Source organism: Scyliorhinus canicula, chromosome 11 (assembly GCF_902713615.1).
Source record: "Scyliorhinus canicula chromosome 11, sScyCan1.1, whole genome shotgun sequence".
Lineage (NCBI taxonomy): Eukaryota > Metazoa > Chordata > Chondrichthyes > Carcharhiniformes > Scyliorhinidae > Scyliorhinus > Scyliorhinus canicula.
Genome location: NC_052156.1, coordinates 38,229,826 through 38,249,460, shown reverse-complemented (window position 1 = coordinate 38,249,460; position 19,635 = coordinate 38,229,826). Strand labels below are relative to the sequence as shown.

Below are 19,635 nucleotides of genomic sequence, written 5' to 3'. Positions count from 1 at the left end.
AATGATATCAGTTTTATTTCTATTGCCTTTCCAAGTCTTTTTTGTTGCAGAAAGCAAATCTAAACAATGAATGTCACAGAACAGCAGGTTTTATTGTACACAGGTGTTTTCCATTTACAAGTTACACTGAGAAAATTAGTCCAATCTGATCCATGGCTATATGGTTCAGTAATTCAGGTGTAATGTTTGAAGCAGAATGATAGTGCAGTGCTTGTGATAGAGAGTCTAAATTAAGAATAGAATGGAATAGAATAGAATTTTTGCAGTGCAGAAGGAGGTCATTCGGCCCATTGAGTCTGCACCGGCCCTCGGAAAGAGCTCCCTACTTGAGCACACGCTTTCACCTTATCCCCGTAACCCCACCTAACCGTTTGGACACTAAGGGGCAATTTAGCATGGCCAATCTACTTAACCTGCATATCTTCGGACTGTGGGAGGAAACCGGAGCACCCGGAGGAAGCCCACGCAGGCAGTGCGAGAAAGTGCAAACTCCACAGTCAGTGACCTTGGGCCGGAATTGAACCTAGGTCCCTGGAGCTGTGAGGCAGCAGTGCTAACCACTGTGCCACCGTGCCACTCACGTTATTGAGAGCAAGGAAACAAAAAAAAGGATTTCCAACTCACACTTTTGTCATTGCTTTCTGTTTCTGAGCATTATTAAATATCACAGTCATTCATCAGAGGAGCACATAATGCCTTCTGCATATAACAATTTACTGTCTTACATATGGTTCCACAGAACTGTAGTAAAATCATGAAGCCATTATTGTACCACAGCCACTTATTACAGAATGCTGACTTCCAAACAACGATTCCATATGCATTCCTCCATAAATTATCTAGCGCTTACCTCAATAAATCTTGAATTGTGACAATAATGTTGATATATTGAGCTGTTACCCACATTTGACCTACACTTAATAGAACAATCCACAGTATTTATATAAATTACTCTTAGAAACAACTCACTGTGTTTTGTACATTGATTATTTTACCCAGTGGATGTTATTTGTATCTACCTGAAGCTGGTTTTCTATCATTTCAATTCCCAACTAAAGAAGGCACCATGGAGTTATCAATCTGCTCACCACCTATGAGGCAAGGCAATTTTAAACTATGGAGTTGTAAAATTAGAAAGCTTCAGTCAAAATAGCTGAAGTGGTTTTAGAGTGCCTGGACCTCAGCATCTCATTTTCACACTATTGGAAAGTCAAGTTTAAACAGTGTGTACAGCTTTTTAAATTGCCACAATATTGTCAGGTAAGGCTGATTGTTGTTTTGTGTTTACAAAACTGACTGAAAATTAAACTAATTTTCATCTAACAGGAGTTACATTTCCAAAAGTGAAAATGAGATTAGGTTTAAATACTGACTGAAAATCAAGTATAAACAGTATGCATTCTATTGTGCTTATTACTTTGTGATTAAATTTAGATAAGGAAAATGTAATTCATAAAATTGTCTTTTATTACTATTTAAATAAACAATAATGGTTAATTTGCAAATCCATTAAGGGTTTAAAAACTACGCGCATGAACCAATTTATTGCCAGCAGTTGTTATCTTTTTAAAATCTAGTTCACAGTTCAATTATTATTCAAATACTTAAGTAAAAATACTCTGAGACAATTTGTTTATTGGCAGATGAATTGTGACATGAATGCATTTCCGGTGGCGGCCATGGAGTGAGTGGTCGCACAAAAGGTGGCTCCTGCCTGAGGATGGACAATTTGTCCCTTGTTGAACATTCTGCGGGGGTGTTGTAGTTGGAGAAAGTACTCCCAGTCCAGAACAAGATATTCTCCTTCGGTAGGTGATGTCGAGGAGTTATCAAACAAGGAGTGTGTCGAGCAAGAGGCACTCTTCAGACCAGGAGGACGCCCGTGGTGCAACAGAGGAAAATATGGGTGGAGGGATCTATGGTGTTATTGCCTGCACAGTGGTTAACAGAGCAGCCGGTTCAATTTCTCTCGGTCAAACTCGAGAAGCCAAGGCCGGCGGCCTCAGAGGACCTGGCCAGAGTGGCAGAGCCAATTCGGGCTGCCTTGGATAGAGTGAAGCAGGGGCTGGAGGCGCAAAATGCGATGCTCTAGAAGGTGGAGGAGACGGTGGCTGACCACAAAGATAAGATTGTCTCAGGGATGCTAATATTGGAGGGGGGGGGAGGGGTCGAAGAAGTTGAAGGGGAAGGTCGATGACCTGGAAAATCTATCTAAGGGGCAAACCTTGAGGATTCTGAAGCTGCTGGAAGGTATTGGGGGCACGAAGGCCACCGAATATATGGCGAGAAAGTTGGTCTTTGACCACCCTCCAGAAGTCGATCCGGCCCATCGATCATTGAGGAGGTGGCCGAGAGCTGGGGAGTTGCACTGGGGATCATCGTATGGCTCCATCGGTATTTGTACGAGGAAAGGCTCCTGAGGTGGGCAAAGGAGATTTGGAAATGTACTAGGGAAGGACAGACGATCCGTATCTACCTGGACTTGTGTGCAGAGCTGGCCAAGGCTGCTCTTTTCAGGGGCAAGGTGCGGTTTGGGATGATAGACCCGGCTCGCTTGTGGCTCACACATGGGGGAAAGAAGTTTGACCTCGACATGTTGGAGGAGGCGAGTGGCTTTTTTGAAATAAATTTAGTGTACCCAATTCATTATTTCCAATTAAGGGGCAATTTAGCGTAGCCAATCCACCTACCCTCCACATCTTTGGGTTGTGGGGTGAAACCCACGCAGACACGGGGAGAATGTGCAAACTCCACACAGACAGTGACCCAGAGCCGGGATCGAACCTGTGACCTCGGTGCCGTGAGGCAGCAGTGCTAATAACTGCGCCTCCGTGCTGCACTGTGAGTGACTTTTTAAGAGACCATGGACTGGGATACATTTGAGAACTTCCCGTACCAGCCTCCCCGAACAGGCGCCGGAATGTGGCAACTAGGGGCTTTTCACAGTAACTTCATTTGAAGCCTACTAGTGACAATAAGCGATTTTCATTTCATTTCCATTTCATTGCATTTTTTGGGTGGGTTCACCTGCAAGGCAGAACTATGGAACTGTATCCAGGGGGAGGGATTTTATGTTCTCATGCACTATTGTTACCCACTTTGTATTATTATTGTGTAACAGGGGAGTTTAGTAATGTTTGCCACCCTGCATTTGGATTTTCGGCATTGGGTATTAATATGTGTGGGTAGTGGTGGGAAGCGCCAGGCGGGTGGGGGAGGAGTGCGGGTGGGAATGGTGGAGCACAGTACTATGATATGGTAGGGTGGGGCAGGGGGTATAAAGGGGGTTTGATGCAAGGGCAGCGTGCTCTTATCCTAGGGTCGGGGCCAACCGGCTTGCCGAAGTGCTGGTTCCCGGAAGTGGGTGTGGGGGGTGGTGGGAAGCTGTAGCTTGCTGCTTGTTAATTGGAGGTGGGGGGGGGGGGGGGGGGGGGGGAGATTGGTTTCTCTGGTTTCTATGTTTTTTGTAGGAAGTCTTACAAAACCAGGTTAAAGACCAACAGGTTTGTTTCGAATCACTAGCTTTCGGAGCACTGCTCCTTCCTCAGGTGAATGAAGAGGTAAGTTCCAGAAACATATATATAGACAAAGTCAAAGATGCAAGACGATACTTTGAATGCAAGTCTTTGCAGGTACAGGTCCAGGTGGAGCCCCTGCGCCGGGTCGGAGAATCCCCGCGGGGGAGGTGTGAATCCCATCCCGCCGCCCTGAGGCCGGCTGTTCTATTCTCTGGCGCTGTTTTTCGAGGGGCTGACGGGATTCCCACCACATCAGTCGGGGGCCGTTGACAGCCCGGTGATTCTCCAGTTTTGGCCAGTCCTGCCGGCGTGAATTACTCACCTTTCGCACGGCAGAATCTGGCAGGTAAGTGTTCTGGGGCGGTCCTGGGGGGAGGAGAATGGGGGGTGGGGTGCATGGTGGCCTGGCCCGCGTTCGGGGCCTACCGATCCTGCAGGCGGGCTGTTTCTGTGGGGGCCTTCTTTCCTCCGCGCCGGGCCCCTGTAGGGCTCCGCTATATTGCCCGGGGGCCGGCGCGGAGAAGAGAACCCCCGCGCATGCGCGGAAATATTCCGGCCTGTCTGCGGCATGCGCGGAAATACGCCGGCTGGTCCGCGCATGCGCGAGATCATGCCGTCCGTTCCGCGCATGCACAAACTCGCGCTGGCCCTTCGTCGCTGGCTGGAGCGCATGCCCGGAAATATTCCGGCCTGTCTGCGGCATGCGCGGAAATACGCCGGCCGGTCCGCGCATGCGCGAGATCATGCCGTTCGTTCCGCGCATGCACAAACTCGCGCCGGCCCTTCGTCGCTGGCTGGAGTGGCATCAGCCCCTCCAGTGTCAACCTAGCCCACGAAAATGTGGAGAATTCCTCACTTTCGGGGGCTGTTGACGCCGGAGGAGTTGGCGCCGGTTTTCCCGCAAGCCTGGGGACATAGCCCTGTTATTGGAGAATCCCGCCCATGGGTTGATTAATAGGTCTTGGGCAATCGTCCATTTGAAAAGTTTTAAGGCGGACATGATTTTTATGCAGGAGATTCACCTGAGGGTTAAAGATCAAAAGAGGCTGAAGAATGGATGGGTGGGACATGTGTTTCATTCAGGATTTGATATGAAGGCGAGGGGGCAGCGGTGCTGATTAGTAAGAGGGTGGCTTTCTTGGAGAGTAACATAGTAGGGGGGCCGAGGGTAGATATGTGATGGTACGTGGAAGGTTAGCACGTGGTGTTGATGAATGTATATGCACCTAACTGGGGAGACATGGACTTCATGAAGAAGGTTCTAGCGAGGATACTGGACTTTGATATGAACCAGTTGATTATGGGGGTGGATTTTAACACAGTTCATGCCCCAAGTCCTCGAGGGAATCGGGGGTGGCAAAGGAGTTCCTGGGATTCATGGAGAGAATGGGGGCATTATTGTAATATCAGACACTCTGCATATGGGGTGCAAGCATTGGGGGTATTAATCCATTTGTTGGGTATGGTGGGGAGTGTAGGGGATGGGGTGGGGGAGGTGGCATGGGGATGAAGGATTTTGTAGGAGCGAGATCAAAGTAGGGTAGGTAGGGGAATGGGGGGAGTATGTGGGTCTTTTTGTTAATAAAGTTTGTTTTCAGCCTCGGGTGGGGAACACACTGCTAGCAGAAATGCTGGTTAATGGAAGTGAAAGGGGGGAAAGCCACAGCTGCTATTTTGAGGGGTGACGTTTTCTTTGTTTTTTGTTCGGGTTGGGATAGCGGGGAGGGGTGGGTTGCTGACATCAAAGGTTTCTCAATGGAGTCATTGAATGGAAGGGGTGGTGGTGGCCATCTTGAATGGGCCAGGAGGTGAGCTAGGTGCAGAGAGACCTGGAGGAGTCCATGAGGATTTGGGTATGGTTACTCAAGATACAGGGGGTGTCTGGAGCTCCCCCCCCCGACCAAGCAGATCTCATGGAATGTGAGGGGACTGAATGAGTCGATCAAAAGGTCTTGGGCGTTCACCCATTTAAGAAGATTGAAGGCAGAGATGGGCCTGAATTCCCCAATTTTGCGGCTAAGTGCCGACGCCAGCATGTGAAATTTTACAATGCCGAACTCTCACCGATTCCGGGACCGGTGAGGGGCTAGCAGCGGTGCTGAGTAAATCTCCTGGCCCCCATGCCAAACACGGCTGGAGAATGGCCAGGTCTGTGATCGCGCATGCGTACAGCGACGATCTGCAGCAGTCGCGCTGTACAACATGGCCCCAGCTGCAGATCATGTCCCATGGATCCCCCTCGCCACTCCCGGACCAGCCCCCACCAGTCCCCCGCAGCCCCCGCCGAAGCCCCACCGACTGTGGCAGCGCTGGACACAGTCCGCATCCGCCATGTGAGGTTGATGAAAACTCAAGAGCACAGGCGAAGTCGGCCCATCGGGGGGGCGGAGCATCAGGGGAGGGCCTTCAGGTGATGTCTGCATGCACCCCGATGATGCTGTTTTGGAGGGGGCGGAGCATCCAAAAACAGGCACCGCCCCCGGTTTCAGCATCAAAAGGGATTCTCCACCCGATCGGCGATTACGATATTGCCGTCCAATATTGTCCCAAAGGGCGGGACGAGTGTTCCACTCAGTGTTGGATATGAAGATGAGGGGGGCTGCGGAGTTTATCAATAAAAGGGTGGAATTTTTGGTGAGTAATGTAGTAGGGGATGCAGGGGAAGATATTTGTTGGTGAGTAGAATGCTGGAGGGAGCTCCTATGGTGTTTGTGAATGTCTACGCTCCTAACTGGGATGATGTGGAATTTATCAAGAAGGTGTTGGCGAGGGTTCCAGATTTGGATAGACATCAGCTGATTATTGGTGGGGGAACAAAATATTCTGTGCATTGTTCATTTTCCTGATGTGCTTTGGGGTTTTTATCTGCCTTATCCCTTTACCTGCCATAGCGGTTCCTCATTGTTGCAGATTACGTGTAACTCCTGATGCATTGGAGAATAAGGGTCGGGATTCTCCGACCCGGCGCCGGGTCAGAGAATCCCCGGGTGGATATGAGAATCGCGCCCCGCCGCCCCAACGGCGGCTTCCCCATTCTCCGCGCAGATTCTCGGGCGCCCGCAGGATTCCCGCCGCGCCGGTCAGGGGCCGTTGACAGCGGCCCCGCCGGCGTTTCTCTGGGCCCCGATTGGCCGATAAGTTTGGCTGAGTCCTGCTGGCGTGGGTCACTCGGGTCCAACACGGCGGGACCTGGAAGGCGAGTCTGCGGGGGCCCAAACCTCCACGGATCCACATGCCCCACAGCTCCATGAACCCGAGCAACTCCCTCGCCATGCCCCACACCTTCAGGGATTTGTGGTACGACTGATCCAGCCTGGGACCAAACACACAATTAAACCTTGTTTCACCGAAACCCAGTGGGTGTTGAACATTACAGTAAAAACAAAGAGCTGGGCATTTATCAGTCAGGAAATCCTTTTAATTGGTCAGTCATGACCAGTGGAGAGCTCTGACTGTTTGTTCTGGGCTCCTTGCTGTGAGTGATTACATTTTATCTCCGCCATAATGTCTGAGTGGTGGGACAGTTTCCGTTGGCTGCTATGCAACATGGTGAACATAGTAGGACCAGTTCCTTTAATTGCTATTTTCTGTGAATGCCTACATGTGAACCATTGAAACCCATTCCAAGTCCGCTTCAAAGTCTTCCTGTTTTGTTTATGATATTATTGATGCTTAGTGGTCAGGAGACTCCTCTCCATGAATGTTCAGTATATGGATGGCATTATGGGAAAATATGATGCTGTAATGTTTTAAATATCATATCATTGAGTGCAAAAGACACAAGATGGGATGTAAATACATAATGCACATATTGTAGAAAACACCTGAAGAGGCTGAGAAGAATTTAGGAAACCAAACCATTCCAAAAGAAAAGTGGGTCATAATTATGAACTCATGAAACAATAACTGATCTTATTTTATGGATAACTACTCCATACTAATTTATTGGAGTATTTTGAGGAAGTAACAAACAAAGTGATCAAGGGGAACCTGTGGATGTGTTATATTTAGATTTCCAGAAGGCATTTGACAAGACGCCACATCAAAGGTTACTGTGCAAAATAAGAGCTTATGGTATTTGGAGGTAACATTATTATCATATAAAGAGGATTGGTCAGCTAACGTGAAACAGAGAGTAGGCATAAAAGCTTCATTTCCAAGTTGACAAGATGTAGAGTGCCGTGTGGATCAGTGCTGAGACCTCAACTATTTACAATTAATATAAATGAATTGGACAAAGGGCCCAAATATATGGTTGCTAACTTTTCTGATGACACAAAGATAGACGGGAAAGTAAATTGTGAAGAAGACGTCAGGAGCGGGATTTAACTAAATGGGAACAAAGTTCCATAGCGAGCGTGTTTAGCCGTGTGTTTCCCAGTGCTGGCAGAGCAGAGGAGCATATGGCTACAAAACGGCACTCGCATTAGATAGGGGGCCTCCTTGGGGAACGCATGGCCGAGGCGGCAGGTAGCCGGTTTTGTGCACTCAGGAGCTCCATTCACCGGAACTCCTCAATATAGCGGGTGATCGGGAAGCCATTATTAAATGCCATCCCGATCTCTGGAGCCCCTGAAGCGACCCCGACACAGGACATCCCCGGGCCAATTGCCACTGTGCAGAAAATGACAGCTTAGCAGCTTGGCAGTGCAAACCTGGCACCCTGGCAGTCCTCCTGCCAGCTGGTAGTGTCCCTGGGCACCCTGGCAGTGCCAGGCTGGCACCCAGTTTGCACTGCCAAAGGTGCCAGGCTGGCAGTGCCAGGATGCCTGGGTGGCACCAGCAGTGCCAGGGTACCCCCTTGCCCATAAGGCATGCACCTGGGGGCCTCCAATTCCTTGCAGACCCCACAAGTGCTGTTCCGTCTGGTCCCTGTTTGTGGAAACCAGTACTGAGTGGTGCTTGCCCGTGGTGAAGGGGCTAGATCCCATGCCTCAGGTACCTTGGGAATCTGCACATTAAAGTGAGACAAATATGCAGATTTGTTAAAAAGTGATCCTGCCCACAATGGATGGAGGCCCATTGAATATTTTGAAATATAGATGTATATAAATTCATGACTATTAAGGGAGTCAAAGGCAGGCAGATCAGCCATGATCTTATGAAATAGCGGAGTTGGCTCAAGAGGCCAAACGGCCTTCTCCTGATCCTAATTTGTATGTCAGTACAAACAGAAATAAATTATGCAAAAAAAACTGCCACCAAACATGAATAAAATTGATTAGAGAGATGAAAAGGCTGAATGAGTGGGTTATGCCAAACAATGGCGACAGAAAGAATCAATTTGTTTAATCTTTGTCTCAATGTTTTCGGTAAGAAGCTGGTGCTTAAGTGGGTTTACAAGAAGTTTGGTTCTGACGATTGGGGGTGGCACTTGTGAGTGTGTCGGGTGGGGGCGATGGGAAATGATGCTGCAGGAGAGAACAAAGGACCAGCCAGGTGACAAGTACACATCATTTGCCAATCACTTTAACAACAGATTGGCATCTTTTTAGCTCCAGCTTCAGATGACATTTAATGCTTTAGCAGAGGGCGTTCTTCAAATCTATTCAGACCACTTTGTGCTGCCTGCAAAAGTTGCCATAAAACCTTCAACAATGCACATCCAATGTTAGTGCTGTTGTTTGGGAAGGACAGACTAGTGCACTTGAATGGCAGTTTTGCGGCATTCTGCAAGAGAATTGCAAGACGGCGAGGGAACAGTGAAAAACAATTGTTCTTTCATGAAATGTCGTGACTAGTGACATTGAGAGACTGGGCACCTAGATAAAGGACTCTGTCACTGTCAGAACTAAGAAACTGGGGAATCAGTTGCAAAGAGTTTTACCCACAGCAGAGACAGCACTGAGATTTCAGATTATCCAGCTGGGATAATCAGAGGCAGTTGCATTACTGGTGAAATCTCCAATGAGGAAACATTTTCTCAAGGTCCTTTTGCATCCACCCACTCCAAATATGCTCCTGAAAAGCTTGAGGAAATGCCAGATAATGGGTAGAAGATGGCAATCATTCTATCATCACATAACTTCCGGGGTTGGAGGGCATTTCAGAAGGCTTTTCCATTGCACATTGCCTTGAATAGCTAAAGGATCTACAAATGAAGCTGGCAGGAGTTTTATGATGTTTTGTTATACAAAAAAATCTGACAAATCTTCAATCATTACCCTGGAACAATGCCATAAGAATATAAACCTAAGAAATAGGGCAAGAGTATGTCACTCAGTGCAGGTCCTACCTTACATCACCTAATACAGGTGTAACAGTGGTTTACCACAACGAGAAATGTAACCTGCAAGTGGGAATTCAAAGAATCAGATGAAAGGCTGGCAGGTCAGTGAATGTGGGGCTCTGAACACCCTGATACACAAAGAGCTCTGATTAGAAAGGACAAGTTCACAATATCGAAGGCTGTTGACACTACCAGAGCATGTGAAGCCACAAGTAGGCAGATGAAGATGCTGGCCACCCAAATGGCCAGCCTTTAGTTAAGCCAAGAGAATGATAGCAGGGTTGCGACAGTGAAAGAGCAACAAAGGTTTGCACACCAGACAGAGAGAAAGTTGTGCAAAAGCTGTGGACAACCATGAATTCAGACATAAGGAAATGTCCCACATCTGGGTCAAAATGCAGAGTGTGTTGAAAGTCCAGCCACTGGGGAAGAGATGTGCAGAAGAAAGAAGATGGTAGAGGAGTTATCAAAGGCAGAGTAACAGGGTGAATGAAAAGGAAAATAAACTAAAGCATCCATATCCTGGAAGATGAGGATGAATTTGAGGATACAATCAACATAGAAATCATATAACTGAATTAAGTCTCTGAATGCAACTGATTCCAGAGAAATGAACTTCACACAACCATTCAGATCAGGAAGAGGTTGAGAAATAAGCCCTTAATTACAAATCTGAATTGAAGCTTGATACGGGAGCATAAAGTAAATCTGGGCTGGATTTTGTAGAGCTTGCTGGAGCTGACAAGATGGCGGCCAGACACAGGGAATTGTATGTAAAGATGTGCGTCAGACACCCGGTGGCAAGAAAACTGTGACTGATTAATTCAGAGAAGTGAAGATAACAACATGGGAAACTCATCTGTCAGCGATGGGCAGCTCATTGACCTGCAATTCAACACGATTCAATCCTGTCTCCCCAATTTAGTGAAATTCATGTATCTCATGCCTTCAGTAACCCACCTGATGAAAGCTGCTGAATGTGCCACTTCCATGACTCAATGGGAGAGTCCTTTGGATTCCCAGTAGACGGAGGCTTGAATTTTTGCTTCCAAGTTGGGTGTTCAGTGTCAGGAAAATTCCTGCTTTTCCCATACCCGACTTGGGAGAAACGTCCCTGAACAGCTGGATCTTCGTTCTGAGGTTATGGAGGTGCGGGTGTTAACTGGAGTCAGTCCCACCGCCCCTGGAAGCATGTGGAAGCAGACAGAGGGTCTGCCGGATGCTGAGACGGGCTGTATAGAAGACATTACTAAAGTTGACTCCATCCCGCATCCGCCTCCCTTAACAAGGATTTTGCCTTTCAAGGCATTTTTTCCCCCCATGGTGGCTGTTGCAAGCAGAGAGGTTTCCCAGCTCAGCAAACCCCCCTTGAGAGAGAAAATCCAAGCCTAAGGCCTCTCAGCCGGGAATACATGATGAGGTTTGGCTGAGACCCCAGGAATTCATGAATCTATTGAAAACCTGAGGCGCAGAGGAAGTATTGCTCAGTTAACAGCTCTGGCCCTCAGATCTATGCTGTAAATTTCACAATGTTGATTTGCACATGGTGAAGAGGTTTCACGTGCTTGCCATTTCAGCTATTGAAATTCGAGAGGAACTGGATAATTAACACTTTTATTGGGCTGCAGTAAAAAGGAGTTTCTTTTAAGAAAGTGGAAAGTTATCAATGAATAACTTTTTTTAAATGACTACTGTCACTACACGGTTCATCAATTCTATACAGGATGTAATGGATGTAGTGGTGGTAGGGGGCATGAAGGGCCATAGTGTGGGGACATGGGCTGGCATGGATAGGGTATAGGGAGTGCATGTGGGGGTGAAGGGGTGTCAGAGGTGAGGGCTGGAGGGCCTTCTGTTTTAATTTTAACTGGGACAAAGTCTTACAGCATCAAGGCAGGCCTTTTAAACAGTCCACTACAGCACCTACCAATCCTGGTGGCTGCCTCCAAATTTTCTCCTGGGTCAGCCAGCACCCGCCTCCCCACAATGAAAACCCAGCCCTTGCCACTGCTTCCTCCCAAGGTGGGCGGAGGGAGCTGAGAATTTTCCCAACTCCCCCTACCCACCTCAAGGATGTAAATCCGGGCCTATGTTTTTCTGTGCATGTTAACGCAATTCTCCTGAATGCCACATACCCTTGACTGCATGTGCAGCCAACTAACAATGCATCAACCTGCAGCACATGGCAAGATCTGAGAAATACAGTCAATATCCAGCAGCTCCAGTATCTGTGTAAAAGTTGCCAAAAATGAACTATGTGCTTGTTCTTAAAAGTTAACCACCCTCCTATTTGAGAGCAGTTTCTCTTGCAGACAGGTTTATGATGAATATATAAAGATTAGTCTTCTCTTCCATCAATATTTCTTCGGAGTGGCTGAGAAAAATTGATGACCGTATGTAAAATATATATGTCTGATTCCTTCAGAGATTCTATGGATATTAATACTTGTAACTGGGAGAACAACAGAAAACGCCACCCATATCATATTGAAATGTTTGGGCAGAAAGGTTGGCTTTCCAGGTTAAAAGATTTCAATGTTAATATCACACCCAGTTTAGTTTTTTACACTAACTCATGTTGTGTTTATAGTTGATGATAAGATTAGTCTCATCTCCTCAATAATTTAGAAGACACATTTTAAACAAATGAACAAAACTAGACATAGAGATACATGGTCAAGAGTATATGCCAAATTATGTTATTACTCCTGCCTTAACATTTGCAGTCAGGGGCCAGGATCTTATGGGGCAGCAAAAGTCAGGAGCAAGCCCAGCTCTACAGGCCCTGCAAATCTCCACTCAACTTTACGTTGTTCAGGCAATTAATTGCCAATGGTTATGGCTTCTGTCCTTCTGATGCAGTTCAGCATCACCAGGGACTGGAGGAGGCCTGGAGTGGAGGTAAGTAGGGTCAGGGCTTGCTGAGCACAATCAGGCAGGCCCCAGCACACTGAAATGGAGGTCAAACACGGAGAACGGGATGTTCTTCCAGTGAGAGTCAGCCCGAGGTGTGGGCCACAGGGTGCCTGATCAGGAGTGAACATACCCCACCTCCCCACCCCACCCTTCTCACCCAAGGCCATAGGTAGGCTACCAGACATTACTGGGCAGTCCCATTGCCTCCCCCCCCCCCAAGTGGCGAAGTGCCCACCTGCTGGTATAAAGTGCCAGTAATGGTCAGAAGAGTTCCATAAGTGGCTATTAATTGACCACTTAAGGGCCGCAATAGGCCAATGGTGGGAAAACCACACACCACCTATCCCATTGCTGATAAAATGCGAACAGAGGCGGGAAGCTGACAAGCACAGCAGTCCCTACCGTGACCCCCCACTAACCCCATCCCAGCCTGCTGGCAAGGGGGAGTATTACATTTTTGGCCATGTTTTCAGCTGGGTTATATCAATTTTTGAAGATCAATTCAAAGATCACTTGATGTACAAAAAATGGTTGAATTTTAACTTTTCAAAAGTAAATTTAAAAGATTTATCCTAAAAATGTGATAAAAGTTTCACTCGTATTTATCGGAATAGCTCTTCGGACTTTGTGCAGTTGAACAAGGTAATGTGATTACACTGACACAATTAAACAATATTGATTTGGCAATGGCACCGATGTAAATAAATGTATGAGATCAACTGGAACTGGCTCAAAATGTTACCTTTTTAGCCTGTGGGAGCTGATGCACAAGAGAAAAGAAATAAATGAGTACAATTAATGACAGTATATTTTTATTCACTTAACAACTAAACATAATCTGTTAATGGATCTCCGTATACACAGCACGCAAAATCATTGCTTCGAAGCACGTTTTTGTGCATTGACCAGGTATGATATTTCACGAACTGCAACTAGATGAGCAGGCAATACATTGGAATATTTATTGACGAACTATTAGTCTGTTGCACTGGATTGTTTCACAGTAAACATTTTGAAACATTATGATAAATAATAATCTGATTTACAGTTTAAGATTTAAGAAACAGGTTCTCTTCTAACGCTACCAGCTGCGGCAAAATATTGTTCACAATTTATTACCTTTTCATCCGCCCTGTTGAATCTGTGGTGTAAAAATCACAAATGTTGACATCTTTATCTGGTTTCGGTGGCCTACAGATTGGTTTGCACAGTGCTGTTTTCTCTGTGCTATTTAGACTAAGGACCAGTCTGGGGTTGCGAGGGAGGATGCAGGAAGATATTTTCATTACAAACAGACTACTTGCCCTATGGGGTAAGGCCACAAATATGCACCTTCACCTCAGCAAATAAGGGCCTTAATTAGGGTCGCCAACTGTGATTAAGTGTATTCCTGGAAATTTCATCACATGACTTGCCCCTCCTCCCTGCCCAAGCCATTAGTCATCAACACAAACATCCTTACAATGTACTGCCTCCCTAGGCTAACTGGAGAGCAAAAAGCTTCATTACCCGATTGGATGATGCTTGACTGTCAGCCATACAATCTTTATTTCCCCCATTTTCAATATTATTATATCTGTCAAAGACAAAGTTTCAAAGAAAGTGACAAAAATAAAACAAATCTCTTTTAATGTCCCAATGACTTTTCTTCCGGGTTGCACACAGCAGTGACATGGATATTGACCTTCAACTCCAGGCCACGCAGGCATTGAGCAGTCCGAGCTGCAGTCCCAAAATAAATTGCTAAAAACGGCTCCAAAAAGGCCCAAAATTTTTTTCGTTTTTTTACTTCAGTGGGTCTGGGAGAAGCGGAGGTACTCAGCTTGGGACACACACATAAAGAAAATTGGCCTATTCAAGGCCCTCCCTGAGATTGTCTCCACCTTGATGGTGACAGCAAATTTCTCACTCCTTCTGACTGGCAAGCTGTGAATTGGCACTCATAGCTCACTAGCACCATTTAAATGAAGCCAAAGCTAAATGTGGCTCAGGTCTCAGACTGATTCAAACTAGCATATGGAGCTTTGTCAAGTTTCTCCCCAATAATTTTTTAACAGTGTCAGGAAATGAAGTTAATTTTGGGGGGATTGGAGCAGGTGCAAAAAGGGCAAGATGGTCCGATTGTGCTCCCTTTGCATTTTTGTTTAAGTTGAATTTTAACATTTTCAGTGCAAAGATGGAAAGATGCCAAACCCGTTACAATGCTCCGATCCCCCACTGACGGCCTCAGTGTGCTATCCCCCCCTCACCAGGGGGAAGATGCAAGTCACCAATCTGCATCCATTTCCATTTGAATAATGGGCTGGATTCTGATTCACCACCTACCTATTATGCACCGACTCCCACAGTGAGAAATCCTCTGGATGGCCTTTGGTGCAAGTTTGCCCAAGAGTGCCCCTGACGTTGTGGACCCTAAGGTGGGCCAAGGAGGTCAGAGCAGAACTGAGGTGACCCTCCCAAAGAAATCCCCCCTCGCTCACTCAATGAAATGCATGCCTCACCCCCTCCCCCAGCTGCCAAGTAGCGGCATCCTTCCCCCCCCCACCATGGGACTAGCTAGCCACCCACCACAGCACGCATGCATGAGTGATTTCTGCTGAGATAAAGAGGAAGTGAAAGCACTTAGCTTCTTCTGAGAGCAAGACTATGATAAACATTGTGGTTAGCGTCAAAGCAGGGTACCTGAGGTGCATTCAAGTGTAATAGGCGAGATAATTAAACAAACCCTCTAAGGAGCTGTGGCTGGACCAATAAAACTGTCAATCACTGGCTAGTGCAACATATTGTTGTGCGAAAATTGAATAGAGTATTTGCATTTCATAGGCTGTCAATGGATTTAAAGCCCTTTGAGGTGTACTTGGCTTTCAAGGAAGCCTCTGACACTTGCTTTAACCACATTTGTCTGAGGCAGCAGATGTTAGGGGAGGGTAAGTGAAAACGCAATGATTTTTCACTCTACTGCATGGACTGCTCTTCAACTTTCAGGCTGTTCAGTCATTAAAATTGATGACAAAATGTGCTGCCGTGGACTGAGGGAAACCGAGCTCCAATACATGTGAAACTTGGGGCTCAGAATGCAAGTTGTCACCTGGCGAGGGGGGAGGACCACAGCAGGCAACACCAAAACGTAGGAGCCGTGTTGCAAGTATAAGGACAACAGTTTTCATTAGTGTGTGTTTCTGTGAAAGGTTTTATTCAACTGATCTTAAGATGTTTGCGTCCAGAGGCAGAGTTAGTCAAAAAAGCAGGATTTGGAGTGGGAGTTCGGCCCAGATGCCCAAGGCTCCTTCTGCAGCCTGTAGAAGCTCTCACGCTCCCTTTTGTTCCCAACCAAGCTAAATCATGGGCAGCACGGTAGCATTGTGGATAGCACAAATGCTTCACAGCTCCAGGGTCCCAGGTTCGATTCCGGCTTGGGTCACTGTCTGTGCGGAGTCTGCACATCCTCCCCGTGTCTGCGTGGGTTTCCTCCGGGTGCTCCGGTTTCCTCCCACAGTCCAAAGATGTGCAGTCTAGGTGGACTGGCCATGATAAATTGCCCTTAGTGTCCAAAATTGCCCTTAGTGTTGGGTGGGGTTACTGAGTTATGGGGATAGGGTGGAGGTGTTGACCTTGGGTAGGGTGCTCTTTCCAAGAGCCAGTGCAGACTCGATGGGCCGAATGGCCTCCTACTGCACTGTAAATTCTATCTATCTAAGATAAATTAATATTTATTACAACTTACCTAGTTGGGTGTTGGGGTGTTGACACCCAACCAGATCTTCTGGCCCAGGCCACTGCACTGCTTGTTTTTGCCTGATAGAAACCATCACTTAGGCCTCAGCCCTGATCAATGTATTTAAAGAGGACCCCGGTGGCTTAAATTGCAGTCAGTGAAGTTAAGGTGGGAAAGAACTGGTCAGTCCTTCGCTCCATTTTACTGTCCTCCTACTTAATTTCTGCCAGGCAAAGAGATGTTAAAATCAATGCCAGGGTGTCTCCAAAGTGTTACAATACCAATCCCTGAATTTGATGATTGAGATGTCTCAATATTGTTCAGAAAGCCTCTGGTATAATGCTAAACCTTTCAATTTGCTAGGTATTATAAATCTTTCCCCCAAATTTACTACTAACCCATGGGTTTAAAGGGACAGTGGCAGTATGGTGATGACATTGGCTAAAGGTCAGAAAGTAGGGGTGAGCAGTTGTTTTGGCGCAAGTGGTTAGCACGGTTGCCTCACGGCACCAAGATCCCAGGTTCGATCCCAGCTCTGGGCCACTGTCCGTATGGAGTTTGCACATTCTCCCCGTGTTTGTGTGGGTTTCACTCCCACAACCCAAAAGATGGGCAGGGTAGGTGGATTAACCATGCTAAATTGCCCCTTAATTGGAAAAAATGAATTGGATACTCTAAATTTATTTATTTTTTTAAATCTTCATTCTTGTGTCACACCGTGACTCAGTCGAATAATTTTGCAATGGTGTAAAATGGCGGCAGTGAATCGGCAACGTGTTTTACATCCTTCCCAAATTTTTCAAGAGATGGAAAACGAGCAGTGGATTCGCCTGCCATCCCTTGCCCGCCATCGCGTGAAATAAAAATAATCTTAATCAAAGGAGAAAACAGTTTAAAATTCTGTGTGTTGATTTTGTTTGTTTTAACATCTTAGATGGCACAAAGTTGTCTTTGCCATAATGTTAATAACCTGCGCCAGAATGCAGGATGAGCCATGAAGTGCCACAGTATGTTTCACTTATGCCATCACTGCTATTAAAATCTCTGGAGGCTATTAGATTTAATGAAACCATCTGGACTGGAATGGACAACCAAGTGTAATCAGGTTTTGCAGAGTCACAAAGTACAGATGGCAACACTTGTTCTCTTATTCCATTCCCTCATGCCAAATGTAACTGTTAATCCGAATGAAAATCAGCTTCTCAGCTTGACTTCATTTTCTGGTGTTTTCTTTTCCTTAACACTTTTCTACTTCATACTGCTATTAAAATATTTGTGGAGTTCCAGTTAATCACCGTGAAAATATTGTTGAAACAAAATGCTTTCCTTCAGTCAACTATGCTTCCTTTGAACTATATTTTCCTATCCCAACAGAAAATAGATCTAGAAAACTGGAGCAATTAAAGAAAAACAAATTCATTGCCGAATAGAAAATGTTGTTAACATACTTTGGAAAATGGAACATTTACTCAAACTCTTCCCTAACAGTTTTGTTTGCAAGGTCTGGAAAGCAAAGCGACTATTATTCATTAAAATGGAACATGGTTTCATATTAGCTTTATATGATTATTCCACCAAGTTGTTTTTGGTAAGGCATAGACATAATGAATGCTAACTTACAGTGTTGTCAATGTATGCCTCAGTCCACACAATATCATGTTCCTGGTCAATGACCTTCGGCCGGCTCAGAACATGAAGGTACTCCATCACGTTTTCTTGTACATCAGCTAGAGTGGAAATCTGAGTGAAATATCCTAAAACAGAATCAGAGTGGAAAGAGATCTTTAAAATGCACTATTGTGGTTAACAGATTATCCCAAAAAATGCAAAAACAACCGACAGAAACAAAATTAGAAAATAGCATTGAAACAAATGGGAAAAAAACAAAATCAGGAAACAATTAGGATGGTTTTCAGTTTGGGTGGATGGTGGGAGTAGGACACAGCTGCCCGCCAGATGTCATTAGCGAAACACCCGTAATGCTTGGAGCACAGATAGGAAGCTTGGGTCCAGAGAGGTCGGGTCTGTTATCTCCCCCATGGAGTTGATCGAGCAAGGACATAATAAGAGGGACAAGCAGGCAACAACTGGGGAGGAGGTGGAGGGGGGAGGGGAGGGAAGGTGAAACATGGAGTGGGCGGGATGATTTTATAGGCCTGGAATAAATTCCGTGCGCCACCTGGCCACAAATATCTCACTGGAAAAAGATGCCATTTTTGCTTTCATAATGGCCGCTAATGATGCCTTGGAGGACATCTATTTAAGTACTGTTATGATCCCCTGGGCTAGTGCGTGGTCGTTTCCAGCCACACTTGAACCGGATTCGCAACACAATTGAATTAACCAATAATTCTTATAAAAATACCTGAAGTCTTTGGCCCTTGGCTACCCAATGATTACAGTCACCAGGTTTGTGGATGTAAACACAATTACTGTTTATTTATTTTTTTAAATATAAATTTAGAGTACCCACTTCATTTTTTCCAATTAAGGGGCAATTTAGCAAGGCCAATCCACTACCCTGCACATCTTTTGGGTTGTGGGGGCAAAACTCATGCAAGCATGGGGAGAATGTGCAAACTCCACACGGACGGTGACCCGGAGTTAGAATCGAACCTGGGACCTCGGCGCCGTGAGGCAACAGTGCTAACCCATGCACCACCATGCTGCCCTTATTTGTGTTTTTGTATAACAAGAACTATGATAGAATATGTAGCAAATACAACTGGTTAACTGTTACCTAATTCCAAATCCCCCACTTTAACTTGCCCCCCCCCTCCCCCCCACCCACCCTCTACACACACACACACACACACAATATAGATAAAAATAGAGGTGATGAGATAGTGAAAATCCCACTCAGGTATCTCCACCTGTTACCGGGCAGAATATGGCCTTTTGGGCAATTCGTTGGCCACCAGCCAATCTATTGAACAGAGTCCCACCCCATCTCTCGGGTGCCGAGAAGTCTGGGTCTTGCTGGCCAAAGCTACCAGCACAATGTACTATGTTTGAATTTCTTGAATTCCTCATTCTCTTTGCTGCTTGACTTAAGGATGCATGTCCATTAAGCATCCATGGATCAAAAATGATAACGTTAAAAAATAAAAAAGGTGAAATAAGGGAATGAGCAGGAAGGACCCTTACAGTACCTTTATGTACAAGTGCACTTTTAGAACCTTGTGCAACAAATAATTTGCCCTCTGAAAGCCAAAAATCTGAGCCCCCGTTCATATCATAGGATCTTGATTTACACG

General features: G+C 46.1%; 1 protein-coding gene across 5 annotated transcripts in view; it reads right to left on the bottom strand.

Annotated features, from left to right (window-relative positions):
- The window catches only part of cacna2d3a (calcium channel, voltage-dependent, alpha 2/delta subunit 3a), a 1,093,156-nt gene that overhangs the window by 402,825 nt on the left and 670,696 nt on the right, over window positions 1-19,635 (bottom strand). For 3 of the 5 annotated variants that reach the window (XM_038812775.1, XM_038812777.1, XM_038812779.1), the window contains 2 exons: window positions 17,999-18,132; window positions 13,406-13,423 (listed from right to left, as the gene is read on the bottom strand). In XM_038812775.1, coding sequence (XP_038668703.1) covers window positions 13,406-13,423; window positions 17,999-18,132 — 152 coding nt within the window. The remainder of the gene's footprint in view (window positions 1-13,405; window positions 13,424-17,998; window positions 18,133-19,635) is intronic. The other 2 variants (XM_038812776.1, XM_038812778.1) reach the window with 1 other exon arrangement.